Source organism: Rhamphochromis sp. 'chilingali' (genome assembly GCF_963969265.1).
Source record: "Rhamphochromis sp. 'chilingali' genome assembly, chromosome: 9".
NCBI lineage: Eukaryota > Metazoa > Chordata > Actinopteri > Cichliformes > Cichlidae > Rhamphochromis > Rhamphochromis sp. 'chilingali'.
The window spans coordinates 29,643,177-29,663,789 of record NC_137936.1 but is presented as its reverse complement, the minus strand read 5'-3'; the positions used below and the strand labels follow the sequence as shown (position 1 = coordinate 29,663,789).

The following is a 20,613-nucleotide window of genomic DNA, read 5'->3' as shown; positions in this document are numbered from 1 at the left end:
GTATATTAAAGCTTTTCTTCTACATTAATTTCCCATTTAGTCTAATTATAATATTCACATTTTCTGACAAAAAGGGAATAACAACTTAAAAATACATTATATGAGCTGTCAAGACTTTAAATATGTGTTCCAACTTTCCCATTTTCCATCACATTATACACAAAACCTTTAAGCACTCTACCCTCACGCAAATGTTTTTCTTTTAACCTTTATTTTCATTAAACCTCTTTACTCAAAATGACTTTATTTGCATGATATAAAAACACAATACACTGAGCCATAATATTTCATCTTAAGGCATTAGAGGACAATGGTTTGTGTGATTTTGGGTGAAGTGGTCCTTTAACACTTGTGTGTAGAAGGCTTTGTTTACATGAATCAATGGCCATCAGTCTCTTTTCATCCAGATAACACCACCACCGCTGCCCTGCACAAGAACTCATCCAGCTGAGACAATGACGCAGCTCGGAGGACAATGTACACTGAGAGCCTCTCAATTCAGTCAACATTTGGCATTGTGGGTCATTTCAAACACGGCGCAGAGGCAAAGCACAGTATCTGCAGATGGGAGTATTCAACAGAAAGTAAATAAAACAGGCACAAAATGTAAAAGCAAGAAGCTAACCCCTGCTGTTAAGGACAAACATGAGCTCCACGTGAATGCAGCAGCAGCGATAAACACATTCGGTTTGAGGTGTAACAGCATCAGATGACGACGACGATGTGGAGGCAGAGCGACCAGCAGCCACATTTCAAATCAACACATTTTTATTAAGTTTGATCTGACTCAGTCACCACCTTAAAACCCGTGACATCATCAGGTGACCTCACCTCCCGCACACTCACATGCGCACCTGTTCTGCTGAGGCAGGCGTGTGTTTTGGAGGAAACGTGATGTACTGTGCAGGCGGATGGTAACACTGAACACACAGCAGTGATTCAGTAAAGTAGCTGCAACACACGAAGGACCATTTTTCATGTGTATGTTTCATTTTCACATTTTCTGTTATTCAAAACTGTTCTTTGACAAATACAGTGAAAGGGAAATTTAACCGACCTACTAACAAGCATAGTCTATGTCTCAAAGCCAGATAAATCATTAAAAATGAGCTAAACCGTTGCACTACTGGAACACACATGGAGTGCAGTTTTATTTTGACATGCTGCAGGGAATGCATCTAATATAGAGCGCAAAATGCATGTTAATCTGCTTTTCAAAACAATACCAATTTCAACCTGACTTTTTTGCAAAAAGTACACAGGATAAAATGTTTCAGAAAAATAAACAAAAACAAAGAAGCAGGCGGATTATTTTTCTTATCATTGTGGAATTTGACACTTAAAAACAAAACGAATAAACAAAAAACACCAATAAATAAAGCAGAGATCAGTAACAGAGTTGGATGAAATAAGTCTACTGCTTCACTCCACCTGTAGATGTTTTGATCTTTGCTCTCATCAACTGAAAAATGAGAAATTTGAGTTCATTCGTACATGAGGTCAAAAGGAGCTGACGGACCTTTCACTACAGCACACTAAATGACCTTTTGCCCTCGTCCACAGCCCCCTTTACGTTTACAATATAAATAAAAGAAAGCCTATACCCCGTAACAAAAGTACCAACTTCATGATGACTATATTAGCAAAGAGCTTAACAAACAAACCAAACTCTCACCTGAACCTAAATCCAAAGTGCAAATTTAACCAAGAAAGTGGCAGTGAAATAATTTGCAGGCTTGTACAAAAAGGACGTTCTGATTTGCTTTAAACAGAAAAGAAAGAAAGAAAGAGGAAGTAACACTGGCATCAGGTTTCCTCCAAAACCACATTTTGCTGATGTAAAACAGCTGCACTGTTTTTGTGTAGGGGATGGAGTGTCTTTAAAAATCATACACATGAAGGAAGGTTAAATAAATGTGTCAAAATAGGATTTTTAACTTAAAAGAAAGCACAGACAGTGTAACAGTTTGGTATTTACAATAGCAAAAAGGTAAAGTTACAAAAATTATAATCATGAAAAGCAAAGAGAACGATTCGGTTCCTATACATTTTCTTGCACGTGAACAGTTAAAACACGCTGTAAGTTTCTCTCGTTGAGCATACTGAGTAGCACCTGTACTCTCCTGAAATATCTGCTCTTTGCAACCGTAAGTTTGTCAGAAGATTTCTTAGTACTGGAGCAGAAAATGAAACTGGTATAAATGTAATTCTGCACTGGTGAAAAACAGACAATGACAGTAATATTCCAGTATCTTAATATATATTATTTGTCCTGACATTCAGTTGGCAGAAGCACACAGTTTACACCACGTCACCCCCCCTTGCGTCTCTACGTGGAAAACAGAGGGAAGAAAAGGTGAGTGCAGCTAACAGGAAGGGTGCAGAGTCAGTAATGGCCGGCGTGTCCTCAGTGAGGAGCTGAGCCGAGGACTGAACAAGGCTTGATTTTGAAAACAAAAATGTGAAGATGGCAGGCAATCTGGTTGCAAACACTGACACAGTAACGCACCAAGTCAAACAAGGAAAGGATCTGCGGGAGAGAAGGAAACAAGGTCACTCTTTAAAAGCAGAAAAACAGGAGCTTAACACACTGCGGAAACCCACTGATGCCAAGAAAATGAAAACTAGATAGTGATATATGGGCTGGCCAATTAAGACAAGTTTAAGATATTCCAGCATGCGCCCGTACGACCCTTTGATAAATCATGGTAGCACTTTTTATGATAGCTCAGCAGCAGTGTTGTCATAAGGAGAAAACAAGAAGATAATTCAGAACCTGCAACTTATTAAAACTTATTTACCACATAATATGTAAATAATTAAGTAATATCTTGTATCAGCACTGGGTTTAGCTGAGTAATATTACACAGCAAATGTATGGCTATGAAGCAAAACCAACAGGTAACAGTGGTATAACACTGATACTGGTATATTGGCCATGCATACTGTGTGTTGTGACGAATGCTGGGGACATATGGCAGGACTAATTCCAGCATTATAACACAGTAATAGTCTCCTAATATGTTGAAACACCAATCAATACTTTGTCATTATTATGAATTAATACCACTTTAAAGCCAGCATACAAGAAAATTAAATGGACAGATGTTTCCATTTTATTCTAAAAGATTTTAAAGACGATACTCATTACTAATTGGTTTCCTCAAAATCATGCATGTTTCCACACTATCCCCCCAGTTTCTGACACCTTATTACAAAAAAAATAAAAATAAAAAAATAAAATAAATCACAAACTTCAGTGTAACATTGCTCAGCTAAAACCACTTGATACAAGACGATTAGTTGGCTTTTACTCAAGCATTTAATTGGTAATAACTTAGCATTTATGTGTTATGACCTTCTTGTTTTCACCTTATTAGCCCACTATTACCACATTTTTAAAATTTATTTATTTATTTTTTTTAAACAGAGCTGCAATAACAAATGCAACCAAAATTATAAATATATAAAAAATATCTGCTTGGGTCCATTGGATACAAATCTGTTTCTACTTGTTTTTTTGTCTTGAAGGACAAAATTGGTTTATTTTAAACTGTAAATTTATATATATTTAATTTTACGGACTTACGTTTTGTTTCTAGGGATGATTGAAGTATGCCAGCAATTCATTAAGTGATGTGGTTTGTCCTTGTTAACAAGCATAAATGTTTGGGCTAATTTAGAAATAACATCATTGTTCATTTATAACACTGCCTGGTGGTGCAGGCTGAAGCAGGGTTTTCGCACTGAACACCAATTTCACTTATTGCTTCATACCTTTACAGGCAACAATGGGCTTCCATACAGCACAGACACCATCAGTGAGAAGGTGTAACGATTATGGATTAAACAGCAACAATAACTGACTGAAGGTGACACTGTGACTATCAGAGTAGGAAAAACACAAAGATATAAACACTGAATTCCGGACATGACCCAGCTAAATGGAACACATCCGTCACTCATATTATTAGTTACCTCTGTGATTTTCCAGCTTTTCAAAGTAAAAATGTCATGACCACATTTATCCAAACTTGGCATCGTGCGTACTTACCAGTGCAATCCAGAGCACCAGGTACTCATCAATAAAACTATTGAAATACTGATCCAGGAACAGTAGTCCTGGTCCCAGGAAGGCTAAATCGTGGAGATGCATCTCACTTTTTGTCATATGTGCTACCTGTACACAAAGATCACACACAAACACACACACAGTTTCAATTAAACAGTCATCTCTGCAGGGCACTGGAGTTGTTTGAAGTTTCAGTTTTCTACATAAATTGCATCAAACTTCCTCTGCTACAGTTTGATGTGGTGGCCCGCCTAATGAATCTTGCATGCATCTTAAATTATTGGGGAGTTTTCCCACCCCATCTCTGTCCTAATTTTATAAAGTTTAGTCTGTGAACATCTTCAGAGATGCCTCTCATCCAGCATCTCTCCACTTTGAGCAGGAAAGGAAGACAGTTTTAAACACGAGCAGTTCAGAAGTCTCTTCCTGGGGATGTTTAGACTCTTGAATCCCCCCCCCCCAAAGATTTATTTATTTTTTACAATAACAGGTTTTAGAATAATTATTTGTGGCATTTGTGAATCTTATTGTGAATCTCTATTTTGAAACCTGTATTTATAACTTTTTGTTATGATGAGCAGTAACAAACATGTTTTTTAATGCCAGCAGAAACTCAAGGTCCAGTAGAAAACCTGGGTGAGAACGAGGAGACAACATGCAAAGTTCACGCCAAAGCCTCCTGCCTGGATCGGAGTCCCTTTTGCTGCTTTTGGCAACAATGTCAGCAACCAATAAATTAAACTGAGAGTCAAATGTTGAGTTTTAATGTTAAGTTTCAACCGTGTGTCGTGATTGTTGATGGAAAGCGGCTGAAAAGCCAACAGTGTAAATTAGAGAAACAAACAATCCTGTTTTTATCCTCCTGCAGTGTCTGGGATGCTGTACCAAAAACCTGGAAGCAGTTTTACTGGTTGGCAGTCTTTGTCCTTACGTACGGCTATGAGCTGTGGGTAGTGACGGAAAGAATTACACACTAAAACAAGTGGTGGAAATTAGCTTCCTCATTGTCTGGGCCCTCAGAGATAAAGGAGTTTGGTTATTTGGGAAAGGCTCAGAGTAGAGCCACTAATCCTCAACACCAAAAGGAGTTAGGTGTGGCGTTTCGACATGTTGAACAGAGAAGAGACGCCAGGGCAGAGCCAGGATAGCCTGGAGAGATCATGTCTCTCAGCTGGCTTAGGAAAAATAGCTAAGTTTGTCAGCGTCTATGCTTTTTCAGGAATCCTTTCCCAATAATTATTATTTCATTGATAAGCTGAAGTAAAGCTGAAACAATTAAATATGCACGTTAGCTACCTCATGCATGAGGTTTACAAAGTGAAAAACATAAGCTTTTTTTGGTTTGTTGATGGAACTATTCAAACAGTTTTATCCTACTTTCAGTCTTTATGCTAAGCTAGGCTAATCACACCTTTGATGCTCACAAGTAAAACTTGCAAAATGTTAAAACCCTTCTTGAACACTGAGCATCGTTCATCCTCTCCAGACTATCTTTATGCAGGATATCAGGAATAACAACCGTGAAAAACACAAAGCGCAACCATAATTCAGTAAATATAAACTAATGATGATTATAAAGAGAGGAAAAAAAAGTATGTTTGACTTACAACTAATTTATTGGTGATTTTGGCCGAGACAAAGCCAAATGCCAGGATATAAAGACATGGATGATTTTCAAAGAGCTGGACAGCAGACTTTTTGTATATCATCATCGCCAAAATTATGACTGAACCAATATGTAAGACTGGAGAGAGGACACTGGTTCCCTGCAAGACAAGGGAGGAGAAAAAGACAATTAATATCAGTGGAAACTGACAGAGGAGCTGCTCAGGTACAAAAAACTGTAACACAAACTAAAGCTAGCCTAACAATGCTTTTATTCTGAACGGAAATGAAACTTTATTCTGCTCTTTTTTTACAGATATCCATTAACATAGGTTTCAGCTGTACGTACTCTGCTACATAAGACACAGCCTGCAGATCAAGTTCCCCCCGTGTGTAAATTACCCCTTCATCTGCTATGTAAAAATAGGCTGTCAAGCTGGTCAAAACACTGGGCGGTTCTCATAAGGCACCAGGGCAGAGCTGTGCAGCGCATCAGTCAAAAAGAGGCATTACAAACCAGGACAGGACACTGAGGGCTTACTGCTATCGTGGATCCGTTTTTGCCCACACCTCCTGTGAAAATAACTCTGAAATAATTGGTGCAGGAGAAGATGGCTCCTAACAAAGTGCAGATGGCAGGAATCATTTTCATCTGGATATTTAGGATCGGAATCTGGAATTCGAGACATTGACATGGAAATCTTAGATGCTTTTATGCAACACAAAGTCATCAAAACAAATCCTGATCAGACAGAAAATTTGCATTTTTGTACTTTGAGAGCACATTCACTACACCACCCTCATTTAAACAACCATGACTAATGTTAGAGACTACTAAAAGGCACTTACTTATAACAATTACAGTAAAACAGTTCAAACATGACTGTTAGAGCAGCATTACTGTGAAATGATCAAGTTAAACGTCATGACATTACAGTCTCACTGTCATTGGTTCCAATTTCTTCAGATTAAGATCAATCAGAATTACCAGTGACTGCCAAAAAGCAGATCCTCCCACGGCGGCCAGCAAATACACGATTATAATGAAGATTTGCACCTCAGTCACATCAATGCTGAGTGGGAGGAGAAAGCAGAGAGTTTACGGTGAGGATTAGTGACGTATAACAGCACACAGTCATCCTGCAGCATTCCTCCACAACAAGCTGCCGGACACGGAGCCCGCTCTTCTGCTCGACACGTTTGATTTGGAGGTTAAAAGGTGCGATCAGTAATATTTCACTGGCTCGGTCAACAAAAGGACGAGTTTTGTCAGCAGAGTGAGTCACTCCCCTGATCTCTTTGACTTGAGCAAGTTTACTGCAGGGCAAACTGTGACATGGGTCTAGTAAACGTCACTAGGACATCAGGTTTGATGCATGTAGACAATACCCGAGCAAGGCTGCAGTTCCTCTGCTGCTCGTTTCCACCTTATCTGCTTCTTGCTGTGATCATGGTGACAGCCGAAGTTTGTCTTATATTTTGATTATGAAAACCATCTGATAACATGTTTTCATTTATTATTGGCTCCAAAGCTGACAGTCTGTCTTGGGATATAGAGCACTGTTCGAAAGTCTGAAGCCACCACTCATTCGTTCATGCTTTGCTTCCAAGAAGCCAGATTAAATTTTTTTGTAAGCGATGTTGAGCAGTAATTCTACAAGTTTTCTGAGGGTCTTTCAAAGTTTTTCCTCTTGACATTGGCTGCTTTTTCCATTCATTTTCAGTCAAGTCCTTCCACCTGACCATTTCCAGGACTTTCTTTTATTTGTTTTTTTAAGCTACTGAAGACTGACCTATGAATCATTACAGGATAAAGGCACCCAACTCAAGAGCTAAACCAATGTTTTGTCTACACATAAAAGAGACTTTGTGACTAGCAGCCTGTTGCAAAAAGCATGTTATGTTTATACCCAAAGAGCTGTTAGCTGAATAAATTGGCATCTGTCAGCTTGGTGTGCAGTGTGTCTTTAAAGATTTTGAGGAAACTAAACTGAGTACAAAAGACGACGTGGGAGGACTAAAAAAAACAACCCCCCAAAAAAAAAAAACCTGTGTAGAGCAGACAGACAGGATCTGAAAGTCATATTCTTAAGAGGCGAAAAAACCCCATTAAAGAGAGATGCATCTGGCCCCTTCAGTTAATACACTCTTATACTGCTTCATTAAAAATAGTCTCAGTGGAAAGGTGGCTGTCAAGCCATTCTTAGACTGACATATACCTAATTACACACGTCATTGGCTGAAAATCAGTGGGAACGGGTCTTAGAGTGATAAGTCCAAGTTTTAAAGTTTTGGTTCATTGCCCATATGTTACGGTTGACATGAAGAGAGAGGTACAACAGAGAGCGTGTACAGCCACTCTGTAAAACCAGGTGGAGGCTCTGTTATGGCCTCTAATCAAAATATTTAGTTTATAAAAATGTAAACGCATAAAGTCCTTCTTAACAAAAGTTTGAAACTAAAATCTTATAAATGTTATATTTAACAGATGAAAGCTAGCTGCCCAATTGCTTCAGCTGATGCTACTCAGAGCCATATTTTACTGACCGCACCTTCAAGCAGAAATGAGTACGAGCTGATCTGACCATGTGACTCCATGCAGGTCAGAGTTCACTGTGGAAGCGGACAACAGCGAGCCATGCAGGCAGCAGCCAGAAAGTTTACCATCACGTTCCACAGGCAGGGACCCACAGTGGCTGTGAGCATCTGTAATCCTGCTAGACAGAGCTGCACCTCTGTTATATCAAATCTACACACAGAACACATCCACATTTACTGCGGGTCACCTGAACTTGTAAATGCTGCGATCTAATGACAAGACTAAACCTCAGGTCTAATTAACTCGCTGCACCTTTTATTAACTTTTTCAAAGCTTTGGACTGAATTCCTGAAAAACCTGTTTATGACTACCTTCCACCACAGATAGAGACAAAGGTCTTCAAAGCAACAGGTACTAATGGTGTGCGGTGATGAGATATTAATCAATTCTTTAACAAACTTTTTTTTTTTTTGGGTAACAAAAAAAATAATTTCCCCCAGGGATCAATAAAGTATTCTGATTCTGATTCTCACAGGTTTCAGTATGTAAAGTCAGAAGGTGATTCAAAATGACGACATTCTTTCTATACTAATAGTCCATTCTGCCTAATATGAAGATGCTGGCTTTAAAAATAAATCACATCAAACTAATATTTGTGTTCAAAGAAAAATCAGTGTTTATATTTATACAGAAAGAGTTCAATAAAAGTGAGAGCGCACATAAAGGTCAAGTAAACAACTAGAACTTTTCAGGGTTTTCAATTCTTAAGTCAGTCACCATAAAAATTTTATGTCACCCTCATTTGTAATAAAAATCAGAGATTAATGGCTGACAAACTGAGCAATTTACTACTAATAATAAAAAACTCAGACTAGTTGACTAGTTTAACAGCCAGAAAAACATCTGAAACCTAACAGATTGAATTAAACAGACTCTACAGACTCTATGTGTGTGTTTAAGTACCATTTGAGACTTAACAACATCCTTTGGTAATAAAATCCTATGAATTGTGCGGCCATTTGTGTCGTGCGTAATATTACGCATATAAAATGCCAGAATACACAAAGTGGGGCTAATGCTAGCTGTGCTAACTTCAGCAGCCTTTATTGCTTTCAGTTTAAAATTTTGCATAACTGTAAAATTGGCCTGGCTTCATGGCAAAACATGGAATAGTTACAGAAACTCAAGTAAATCAAGTTCATGGCCATGAGTTGTCCTGTCAGGAAGTAGTGCCTAAACCTAGCAGAGTATTTTTTTTTTAAATAATTATGAACACCATTAAAACAGCACAAATGTTTTGAGGTAATCGTCTGAACTTTGAACTACTCCAGCCTCCAGATGTGGACATTTATTAATCCTTTAAATCCTACATAGAGCGAGTCTATGTAGATAGACATGACGGAAGAAATGAGACTGACAAAAAATGTAAAATGAAAAAAACAAAACAAAACAAAAAAAACAGAAAAGGAACATTTGCACCCAGAAGTAAGAATCAATAGACCAAAAATGTATTTCATGAACAGCAGTGAGGCTGTGATTGCATATTGCAAAGTGGTTGCATATTTAAACCCCCCCCATAAATAAACAGTACTTAGCCTCCCTGTAGATAAACCGATGATATCAATTTCAAAATCCTTCATCACCTTGTTCTCAAGTTATCGTACTCGCAGGATTTTCAGAAAACTTGACCTTAAGGTCGAGGTCACTGAAATTTAAACTCATCCAAGATTTTTAGTAGGTGCACCTACGATATCAATTTGAAGCTCCAGCATCGCCTTGTTCTCGAGTTACATTCACAAATTTACGTCCACCCGCACGATGGGTGGACAACAATACCCCATCAGCCTTTTACGGCTGAGGCGTACAAATAAAATGTTAGCTTACTGAGACACAACCCACGCACAACTGCTCACTGTGGAGATCAGAAGAAATCTGTCATTGTCTTACTTTCCACCACAGATAGAGACAAAGGTCTTCAAAGCAACAGGTACTAATGGTGTGCGGTGATGAGATATTAATCAATTCTTTAACAAACTCAGCACAGTGAAGCATCAGTAAGAACTGCTGTGAAATCAGAAATGAAACAGACTGGTCTTAAGACGACTACGTGTGTTGACAGATAAGAAAAACGGCTGCAAACTGTTCTCTTAAAGAAAAGGAAAATACGCAGTTTTTATTGACTCACATCCCAAAGCGCAGCGTTCCTGACACATATGTTTGCCAGTGTGCACAGTAGAACATAAACATCCCGGCGAAGCAGCAGAAGAACATCCAGTCTGGGTTGGTGCCCAGCTGCGCTGCTATACTGGTTCCCAACACCACAAACACTGCAGAGAAAAAACACACAGATTGTTCACTGAGCTTCAGATTTTCTGAAACACAGAATCAAACAGGATGTAAACTGACCGGTGGAGAGGGAGTCACAGCCGTGGTCAAACAGCTCACCCAGCGGAGAGCTGCTGTTAGTGCGTCTGGCCTGCTTCCCGTCGATGGCGTCCAACGACTGGTAGATAAACAGACCCACCGCACACAACAGGTATGCCCAGAGAGGAGCCTGGAGCAAAAAACACAAATAATCACATGAAGAAGAGGTCACTCTATGGTGATGCTCACGAACAGGTGCGGTCTAAGGCAAATTTTACATGCCGTGGCTGGTGGAGGATTGGGCAGCATGAACATGATGGTTTCTTTCACCTCATTAACATACATAAACACAGAGACTGCAATTGTTAGGGTTGTGCCAACACCTTTCATAATGAGTACTGTGGTGCTGGTGAAGAGGAACTGGGTGGGGAGTTTAGTTCCTACTATGAAGTAAAGGCTTCAGTGTGAGGCCTTGTTCACATACAATGATGAATGAATGATGTAGATTAATTAAGTGAGTGGAAATGAACGGAGATCATCTGAACAGTCATTAAAATTTTTTGCCTTTAGGCTTGTAGTTGTAGTAACTCATCCAGCTCAGTCTATTATTACATGTGTGTAAAATGCCTCACTTGTCGCTCTCATTCAAGTCTTTACAGACAAACGCACTCAAATCAGAATCAGAATAATTTATTAAACCTTAAGGAAACTGGAGAAACAAAAGCACCTGTGCAGTTTCTAATGTAACAGCAGACAGAAATACTCTCACTTTTTCCCCCCTCATTGTGAGATTTGATATTTTAATGTAGCTGAAACACCCACAGATGACAAAAGCAGCAGCAACATGTCAGTGCTGGCTGCAAGAACGTCAGTTGCCTTTTTACTCCCCTCTGTCACCCAAATAAATATCACCAGATTAAAAAAATATATATATATACGGTAGCTGAAGTAATTAAAGAAGCTCTCATATATTTGAGTCCTAAGAGCTCACATATGAAAGTCAACAGTTTTTGTTGGAGGTTGAAGGTAGTTCTAAAGGAAAATCACTGGTATTCAGGTATGTGGACTCTCCAGACCAACCAGGATGTTTTCAGTGGAAATTAAATACAGTTACAGTCCAATGGGTTAGCATTACAAAGACTAAAAGATCATTACAAAGCTGTCTACATGGATATAAGCCAGAGCAAGTGACATGTCTTTATGATTTGATTCATTCATCCTGACTCTTTGTCAACAAATTAAGTCAGCTCAAAGTGACTTTATTCAAAACATGCATTTAATACTTATTAGCCTGTTTAATAAGATTGATATTGATAACCATTTATAACTTCCACAAAAAACATGAAATCGTGACCAAGCAGCAACCTCAGCATCTGAACAGCAAAGTTAACACCAAGAACAAAAAAGACTGCAGTCCCTCTAATGGCCACTTGAGGCTGACCCTCAAACTTCATCAACCCCATAGATTCCCATGTTAAAATGTCCAACTTTATAGAATTAATAAGTACATTTATATTATTTTTCTGTTGTTTTTTTGAAAGTTCTCTCCATCCTGTGTTCAATTAACATCATTTCTGCCTCCAAAAAAGCAACACTGAGGCTTAAATGTGCACAAACACACAGACAACACCACAGTGCCAATGTTTTTCTTTTATATACCAATCTAAAAGCATCTTTACCAACACTGCTTTCAATCATGAGTTAACTGATGATTTTCTTATTACACTTTTCTTTCTCCGAGCTCTTCTGATGCTTCACATTAAAAGCCTTCCAGCAGCTTCTATGACCTAATCTTACCACTTTCATATCTGGTTATGTTTTAATATAAAACACTGACAGAAAATAACAATAACAGTAGCGCTGTAGCTATGGACCTCATCCTCTTTAAGATTATCGGCTAACCTGCTCAGTGGCAGTTGGGCAGTAGTAGACGAGCACGAGGGTGGTGAAGAGGTTGGTGGCCAGGCCAATGATGGTGATGAGATTGGGTGCAATCCAGGAAGGGACACGTCCTACCAGCCATTCCCAGTAGCGCTGCATTAAAGGCTCCAGCAGGGAGCGTCCAGCACTGCTGTACCTGCAGGGATGGGCAACAGGTGGCAGCAGTTGAGATACAGAGGAGCGACAGATATGAATGTTTACCGACTTTTACGAGGGCTTGACAATTATTAACTGTGTTTAAATATATCTCACCAAGCTGTAGAAACAGAATTACAGCTAGAGTTTCTTGAGTTTGTGAGCTGCAATGAAGAGTTATCATCAAAGTACTCAATGAAGGTTAATGTTCCAATCAGCACGAGAACGAAACACAAAAATCTCATCCAGACAAATGGGACGCTACATTATATGGCTTATGGTTGATCTAAAACATTTTGCTTTAGTACATAGGTGTTTCGTCAAATACATGAATATTTGTTACAATTTTACATTAGTCTCGGACGGTTAAAAGTTGGAAGATTTGTTCCTCTCAAAGGTTCACAAACTTTTTCTTGCAAAGATTTCTGTTTTAATTACTTAAAATGTCTTGTGATCTTCATCTCATTCACAGTTACAGACACAAAACAGAGGATACAAAAATATTTATGAACTGAAACAGTTTTCCAGTGAGGACTTGTCCGTAAGTCCTCCTCGTGCTTGTTTAAGTCTCATTAGCAGCTTGTGGGAATACTTCAAGTTTGGTGCTGCTAAAGGAGGTTCTGTGAGTTATAAACTGAAGGGTTCACCTACTTTTCTCAGCTTGTGCTCTAAATTATAACTAAATACATTCTAAAAAGACTTAAAAGTACAATTTCATTTCTATAGTACCTTTCAGACAAACATAACAAAAACCCTTCATAGGTAAATACCATAGACATCAAATAGCATCATTAAAAACTTTAAACCAATAACCATAAGTCCTCTGAATTCAGAGGTGGCTAGTGGCCAGTCCTTTAAATGTTAAAATGTTTAAGCTGTTTTCAGATTTAATAATAGAAACAGAACTGAAGAAGCTTCTCGGATGAGAGGTGAAACGTCTTCAAGCAACTTAAAGAAGTCCAGACACTTTTCTTTGTAAGCTCCTTTGACTACGATGACCTGGATGACTGAGAACCTTCACAGACAATAAAAACATTACCTTAAACTCCATTTGGATGGATTTTTAATGTTCTTAATCACGTCACTGCAAGAAATTCCAGCACCGTGTCACCTCCTACACATTTTAGATAACACACTGTGGCTGCTTCTTTAAGACTGCTATTATATGTGTAAATCCAGTTAACAGTATCATTAGCCAATTTATCTTAACACCCTAATTTAACATCTTAAAAATAAATAAAATCCCAGCTGCTTAGGCCCAAGAGGGGATCAATTTCACCCCATCGAGCTTGTAACATCCTGATGGAAACACTAAAGATGATAATGAAGATGTCGGTTTTGCTAGCTCATTAGTCTCAGACAAGACTAATGGCTTCAAAATAACAGTTCACCAGAACTCTGTGGTTAAACTCAAACAATGTTGTTAACTTATTTGGATTAAGTTCTTAAATTCAAACAAGTACTTTTGTTGAACTTTTAAATTTTGAAATGACTTCCGTTTTAATTAGGAAGAATATGTTTTCACTTCTGATGCATTATTTGACCTTAAATTAAACTGAAAGTGATAATAAGGTTTTTGACTCAACTCGAGGTGTGACTCAACCCGACCAGTGAGTCTGAGAGGGAAACACGAAGAAGGGAAGGGAAAAAAAAAACTTAGCACAAGCTGCTACAGGCCTGATCTGTTAACAGTAACATAGCTCGTCAATCCTGACATACCAGCAGTTTTTTTCCTAAACCAATCATAATAACTACGTATATCTGTTATCCATTAATGTAACACTATTTTTGAATAACATATTTCAATAATAGAGAGCGCTAGCACAAATCTTGACAAATATAAGCTTAAGTCACAAATTTTCCTGGAGGAATCGGGTTTAATTTAGGAGGTATTGTATCTGAGTGGCTGTGGGAATCATTTCATTTTTTTTTTTTTTTTTTCACGTTGAAACAAGTCTGTGAGAACACTTGGTGCAGGCAAGTCGTGTTTCATGCTGTGGAGACCACAAACACAGACCTGAAGCTAAAGTCTCTACAGAAAATTATTACAATTTGAGTCACTATGCTAGCTATAAATATGAACTGGAAACTGATATTGTAGACAAGGGCTGAGGACTCAGCTCCATTCTCTTCAGACTGTTAAAAGGCAACCTGTGAAGTTAAAAAACGCTGCCACACTTTTTTAATATTTGGTGTAGAGGAGCATCTCGTGACTCAGTGTCAGCCCTCTTCTGACTGGGTGCCCCTCACAAAAGGATTTGAACACTGCACCTGTGTGCATGAGATGATCATATTATGACTACACCCTCTGTTTGAAATCATACACAGCCAAGAGTAGAACAAAAAACTGAGCATGTGCTTTTAGCTCACAGGGATTGCTGTAGAAACGCTCACCTCCTTATTTGAAATCTTTGCTCGTTTTTAATACAAGCATCCAGTAATGCAACAGTACACATTTGACATAAAATAGATTTCCCACATGTCACTGTCTTTTCACTCCACTTACTAACACTTTGTTTTCCTGAGTTCAGCATACACAGCAGAAACCTGCATTACCTGTGCTCCTCCAGTCTCTTGAGTTGGTGTCGAGACAGGGGGGGTGAGGGCAACTCAATCAGCCTGCGCAGGACTCCAGGGGACAGCCAGCAGGTTGCCTCCATGCCCATGCCGTGCCCGGGGTCTTTGTCCCGGCTAAGGCCTCGGCGAGTACGCAGACCCCCCCCTTGCTGCTGCCCCGTGGCGCTCATGAAGCCCTGCTTCCTGCTGGTCTGGTCTCTGATGGCTCTACCTCTGCCACTGCCACTGCCCTGTCCGAGGGGCTAAAGATCCACAGTGAGGCCGGATGATGCCTAAGAAGAAAAACCCAACATCATAAAACTGCCCTGTGGAAATATCTCAGCAAAAAGAAAAAAGAATGCAGCTCCTAAAATCCCAAAAACCAATTTCAGAGGCTACAACTAAAAATTATTATTATTTTATAATTATTTTATAATTATTCTTCTAGGCTACTTGTTATACATCAATGTTAAATCTGGTGCTTAAGAACTTTCTCTAACAAATCCTTCAATTGGAAAAGCTAAAACTTGAAAACAGCTAAAAGTTAAAAAAAATAACATACTTTTTTTTAACTAAAATTAAAAAAAACAAATTCACTTCACTAATACCAAGAGCCACATGGGAATACTGCATGACCAACTGCAACTGTTATTGATGGCATAGATTTTTTTTTTCCTGCTTGAATAATTTTAGTGAACATTTACCTATTTTAGGCAAATGAAACACTTACTATGCCCTAGTTTTAGCATAAAGTCAGACAAAGGCTCCTGCAAAGTGAGCTGTCAAAAGCCTAAACAACCAACTCCCTCTATAGCCCTGTTGCACTATGGAAATGTGGATGCAATACTCTTGAAAGTGAAAGTGCAATGCAGATATCTGCAGCTCCTGTAACACCCACATAGACATGCTCAAGACTGGTTAAAGAATGCAAGTCTGATGCCATGTTTAACCAGTGCTAAGGCAACAAGTGGAAATGCATCAGTATAATAAAGGAGGGTTTGCGCCCCCCTCCCCCTCCCCATGATCCTGTCTCTGTCAGATGAGTGGGCACGATGACAAAAAGCTCTTTTACACTTCACCCATTTCTGTTATTCGTGTTTTATAAACCTAGATTAATTACCACAAAGCCAAATAGGCTCATGTATTATTGTTTTAAAAATACCGGGGTAAAGTTTAAAATGTGACAGCAGATGTTTGGGTTAATCAGCTGATCAATTATATCGATGTACAATCAACGTTAACTGACAGTTTCAATATGGAGAAAAGAGCCATTAGCAGATCAATAGAGACAAAACTCTGACTAAGTCTCTGTGATGCAGGCCCTGAATGCTAATGCTGATAGCACAAGTTCACAGCAAGACTGCAGGTTTTAGGCAACGGACATGGTGGAGCAGCAGCAGCAGCACTAACATAACCAGACTGGACTTCCAGGGAAGTTAACTGCACGCTGTTACATCACATGTGAAGAAAAAAGGTGCACAATTATGGATTCAACATTTTCCTAGTACATACAGACCATTTAACACTTCTGTCAGTGCTAGACAAAGAAAATTTTCCTTTTTGCAAATATTCAGGATGTTATAAAAATTAACTAAGAACAGCAGAGATGCCTCAACAGCCTGTCAGGCATCTCTGTGCCCACTGAATTTAAACTGCCTGCGAGTTGTTGGTTTGGCGAAAAAACACACTTTTAAATGTGGCTTTGTTTAGACTCCTTAAGGTTTATATTTTTTTTGCTTTACAGTACAAGCAGTGCTTTTACATGGAAAAAAAAACTTATATAAGCGTATATGTAATAGATGCCATAGTTGTAAGTTTCCTTGTGTCTTTGCAGGAGCAGATAGATGAGCCCATAACTATGATAATCTGTCTGAGCTTTTAAAAAAACAAACAAACCTAGGAACGACCTAAAGCATGGATTTGGAGAGTTGTTCCTCCCCTACTCTAATGTATAAGCCCATCCATCCATCACCACTTGTTAGGAGTTAGGTGATAGAGGCTGCAGCCTAAGCAAAGAAACCTAGACCTCAGTCTCACACAACAAGACATTGCTAGCTTTACTGGCCCTGAACACCAAAGTGTTATCCCAGTAGGACATGCCCAGAAGACCTTAGCTTCCTCCTTTCGATGTGTAGAGTAATGGCTCTTCTTTGAGTCCCTCCCAAATGACCAAAATTCTCACCCAGCCACCCTTTGGAGAAATCTCATTCCCACCACTTGTATCTATCTCATTCTTTCAGCTGGAGCTTGTTCTCAACCAGGAAAGAGTGGAGTTCCCACTCCAGGTCAGGGATGAACTGCTGCCCCCAGTGAATGAGTTTAAGTATCTTGGGGTCTTATACAGATATATATAGAAAATGCACACTGACAAGACATCCACATGACGACGTCATCCGGAACATGATTCTCTGTATTGAGCTTGAAAAGACACTCCTGCAAAGAGCCACCCAGTTACAATCATAGGTGGATGTGAGTAATCAGCTTAATTATGCTCCCCATAATATTCTGAGATTAAAGGCAAGTTAAGACTCGTAACTGGGACAACAGGGCACATCTAAATTTCTGTAGTAACAGAGAAGGCCCATGTGTTGCTGATGACAGGACCCAGAGCAAAGAAGACGATGAAGAAAGATTAAATCAATAACGCAATATTTATTGAGACATTACTGACACTGACAGGAGTTAGTTCGCCAGCGGTTGGCTGCCGGTCATTAACCTCGTCTACGTTTCTAAACTACTTCTTGTGACTGTCACTTGAGCTGCTGACGAAGCTCGGAGGGCACCAAACAACCTGCTTCTTGAAACCTAGCACACTTGCTGTTAGCTCAGTCCCCATCAGTTAGCGTGTGCATTAGCTGGACTATCTGCAACGTTAGCGCAGCGAACGGCTACGGAACACTCATGTCAGGGTGGCATTATAAATTTACACGCTTGCAGCAAGTTTGACTCTTTTTCATACTTATTTTGCTAAAGGCACCGGTGCATACTCAGCATATTGCTCAGATCAGACGGAAACTCATGGACCTCCCGTGGTGACTGCGGCTAGCCTAGCTAGCTAACCCAGACTGCTGGCAGGATGCTGAACGTAATGCCGACTGACCTGAGCGATTAAAGGACGAGAGTCGCGGACAGTCCAAGGGCCAGGTGGGAGTGTTTGAAGTCGACAGACAGCACCTTTCTGTCCTCGGTTAGCTTTGTGATTTCCTCTCTATGACTTGGAGTATCAAAACAAGCGTCTGCATCTGTAAGGTGGATCACCACGACCGGTGTCACTGTGGTTTGACACAGCAGGCTAGTTATCGTTAGCCATCACAGAAATCTCGCGAAGTTTCCTTTCGTAGTGGGTAAATTTTGCCCTGAACTCATCTCACAGGCACACAGCCCGCTCAAACGCCCTCTAGTGTAGGGGTGTCAAGTTCGTTTAGTTCGTTGGCTACGTCAAGGTGGTCAGACTAACAAAACCACTGCATAAAAACACTCCACCAAAGGCTCCTATTTCCTTATAAAGAAGATTGTTTCTGCCAGGCAGATACGAGTAAAAATTTGAATTGTCATCTCTAAATTTTGAATATCGCAAAGTTTTGACTTGAGTTGGCTTTCAAGTAATTTGAAATTTGAAGATTTTTTTTTTTTTTTTTTTTTTTAAATTGGACTTACTGACAGTGGTGAGACTTGCTTTGACAAGGACTTTGGGTCAGTGCTACAAAGAATGTCTTTTAGTAACTAAGTATTGATAGTTTAAGGTTAGAAGCCTTTTAAACATGGATTTAAAGGCTTCTCATACCCAAGCTGCAATAAATCAATCATTATCTGATCATGAAAAAAAACAAAACAGTTTTTTTAATCCTCACAACCCAAATAATAGCATTTAAAAAGACAGAAAACCTTTTGTATTTTGTAAGTTTTGAGATTTTACCTCAAAAATAATATTATCTATCTGATTTTTCTTCTTTGTTTAGATAACACAGCCCAGATTTAGTTTCTCTCATCCACTTCAGATGCTGCAAACCTTGCACCCGACTTTATTACACCCAGAACTGATTGACAGCAACAAGTGGTCTTCAGGAAGTTCAAAGTGCAGCAGTTGTTATCCAAAAAGTTCGATCATAATTGTCCTGTCCAGGTGTCTTTGCAATATAAGCCAGACCTGATTTCAGAATCTTCCTCCTGACCTTCAAGGTCCTAATCGGATTATCTTTCCCCTGACATTTCCAGCCCCATTACTCAACATACACCATCACACCCTTCACGCTGGGCTCTTAACTGTCCCTGGATTCAGTAACTAAACTCCTTTGAGGATACAGCATTTGGCCACAGAGCTCTTCTCCTTTGGCACAAACCTCCAGTCCAAGGTCGCCAGGGTGGCTAAGTGCAGACTTTCAAATCCAGACTCAAATCTTTCTCCTCAGTTCTGTAGCAGTAAAAGTCCAGGCTTATCAAATGATGCCAAGTTTATTTCAGCTCATCTCCAGCTGCATATTCTTTTCATTTTTGGACTCCAGAGTAGCTTTACATGATTCACTATTCAAAGAAATCCTACTTATACTTCTCTTATACGCCTGTGCTAAAGCACTTGTTGGAGCTGCATCAAGGCTCAGCTCAACAAGCTGCACGCCTGTCTCTCTCTTTATAGCAAATGAGTGTCTCTCCCTCATAAAGAACAGATCTGAGCAACAGGTAACTGGAGTGTCTGTGCTGAAAGCCAGCGCTGACCACATCTGGAACATCAGCACAGTTTATCACATGAACCTTTGTCTTACAGAGATTACACAGGCTTCACTGACCCAACGTCCCAGCGCAAGTACTGCTACTCAACAGCCATCTTGAAATGCCCTTGGGTATTTATAATAGGTATTTTGAAGAATTACATAAATTTATCTTAATTTCAATGGTTATTGGAACAAAACTGCAGCTGATTAGATTTGATTAGGATGGATGGAATATGTGACACAATTTTCTTAATTTTGCTTCTGTACACAATAACAGTGGATTTTAAATCTAACCATAAAGATGTTAGAAAGAATTACAATACAATACAACACAACTTTATTTATATAGCACACTTAAAACCGAAGGTACACCAAAGTGCTTCACAACAAGGTTAAAACATAAGATATAAGATAAAAGGCTATAACAGATTACAAAAGTACAGACAGAAATAAAACATTTTATAAGAAATAAAACATTAGAGCATAGTTTAGGAGATAAAATTACTGGGTATTCATAAATATAAGGTGGGGGTATTTATACAGGGGAACATTAGTAGAAGATAAATAACATCAGGGTAAAATACAGGAGATGTGCACTAACTAACTGAAAACGCTCAGTCAAACAGGTAAGTTTTTAATTGAGATTTAAATGAATAGATGGAATCAGAGGCACAGTCACCTCTGGTCTTTAG

The 20,613-nt window shown here is 39.2% G+C and overlaps 1 protein-coding gene across 1 annotated transcript; it reads right to left on the bottom strand.

Annotated features, from left to right (window-relative positions):
• Positions 1 to 227: 227 nt before the first annotated feature.
• On the bottom strand, positions 228 to 18,521 carry cept1b (choline/ethanolamine phosphotransferase 1b). The gene is made up of 10 exons (XM_080890652.1): positions 18,313 to 18,521; positions 15,213 to 15,505; positions 12,483 to 12,657; positions 10,623 to 10,770; positions 10,402 to 10,543; positions 6,666 to 6,750; positions 6,219 to 6,350; positions 5,680 to 5,838; positions 4,055 to 4,180; positions 228 to 2,530 (listed from the first exon to the last, which is right to left on the bottom strand). The coding sequence occupies exons 2-10, from the start codon at positions 15,401 to 15,403 to the stop codon at positions 2,408 to 2,410; spliced, it is 1,281 nt and encodes a 426-aa protein (XP_080746778.1). The 5' UTR covers positions 15,404 to 15,505; positions 18,313 to 18,521; the 3' UTR covers positions 228 to 2,407.
• Between the last annotated feature and the right edge of the window lie 2,092 nt (positions 18,522 to 20,613).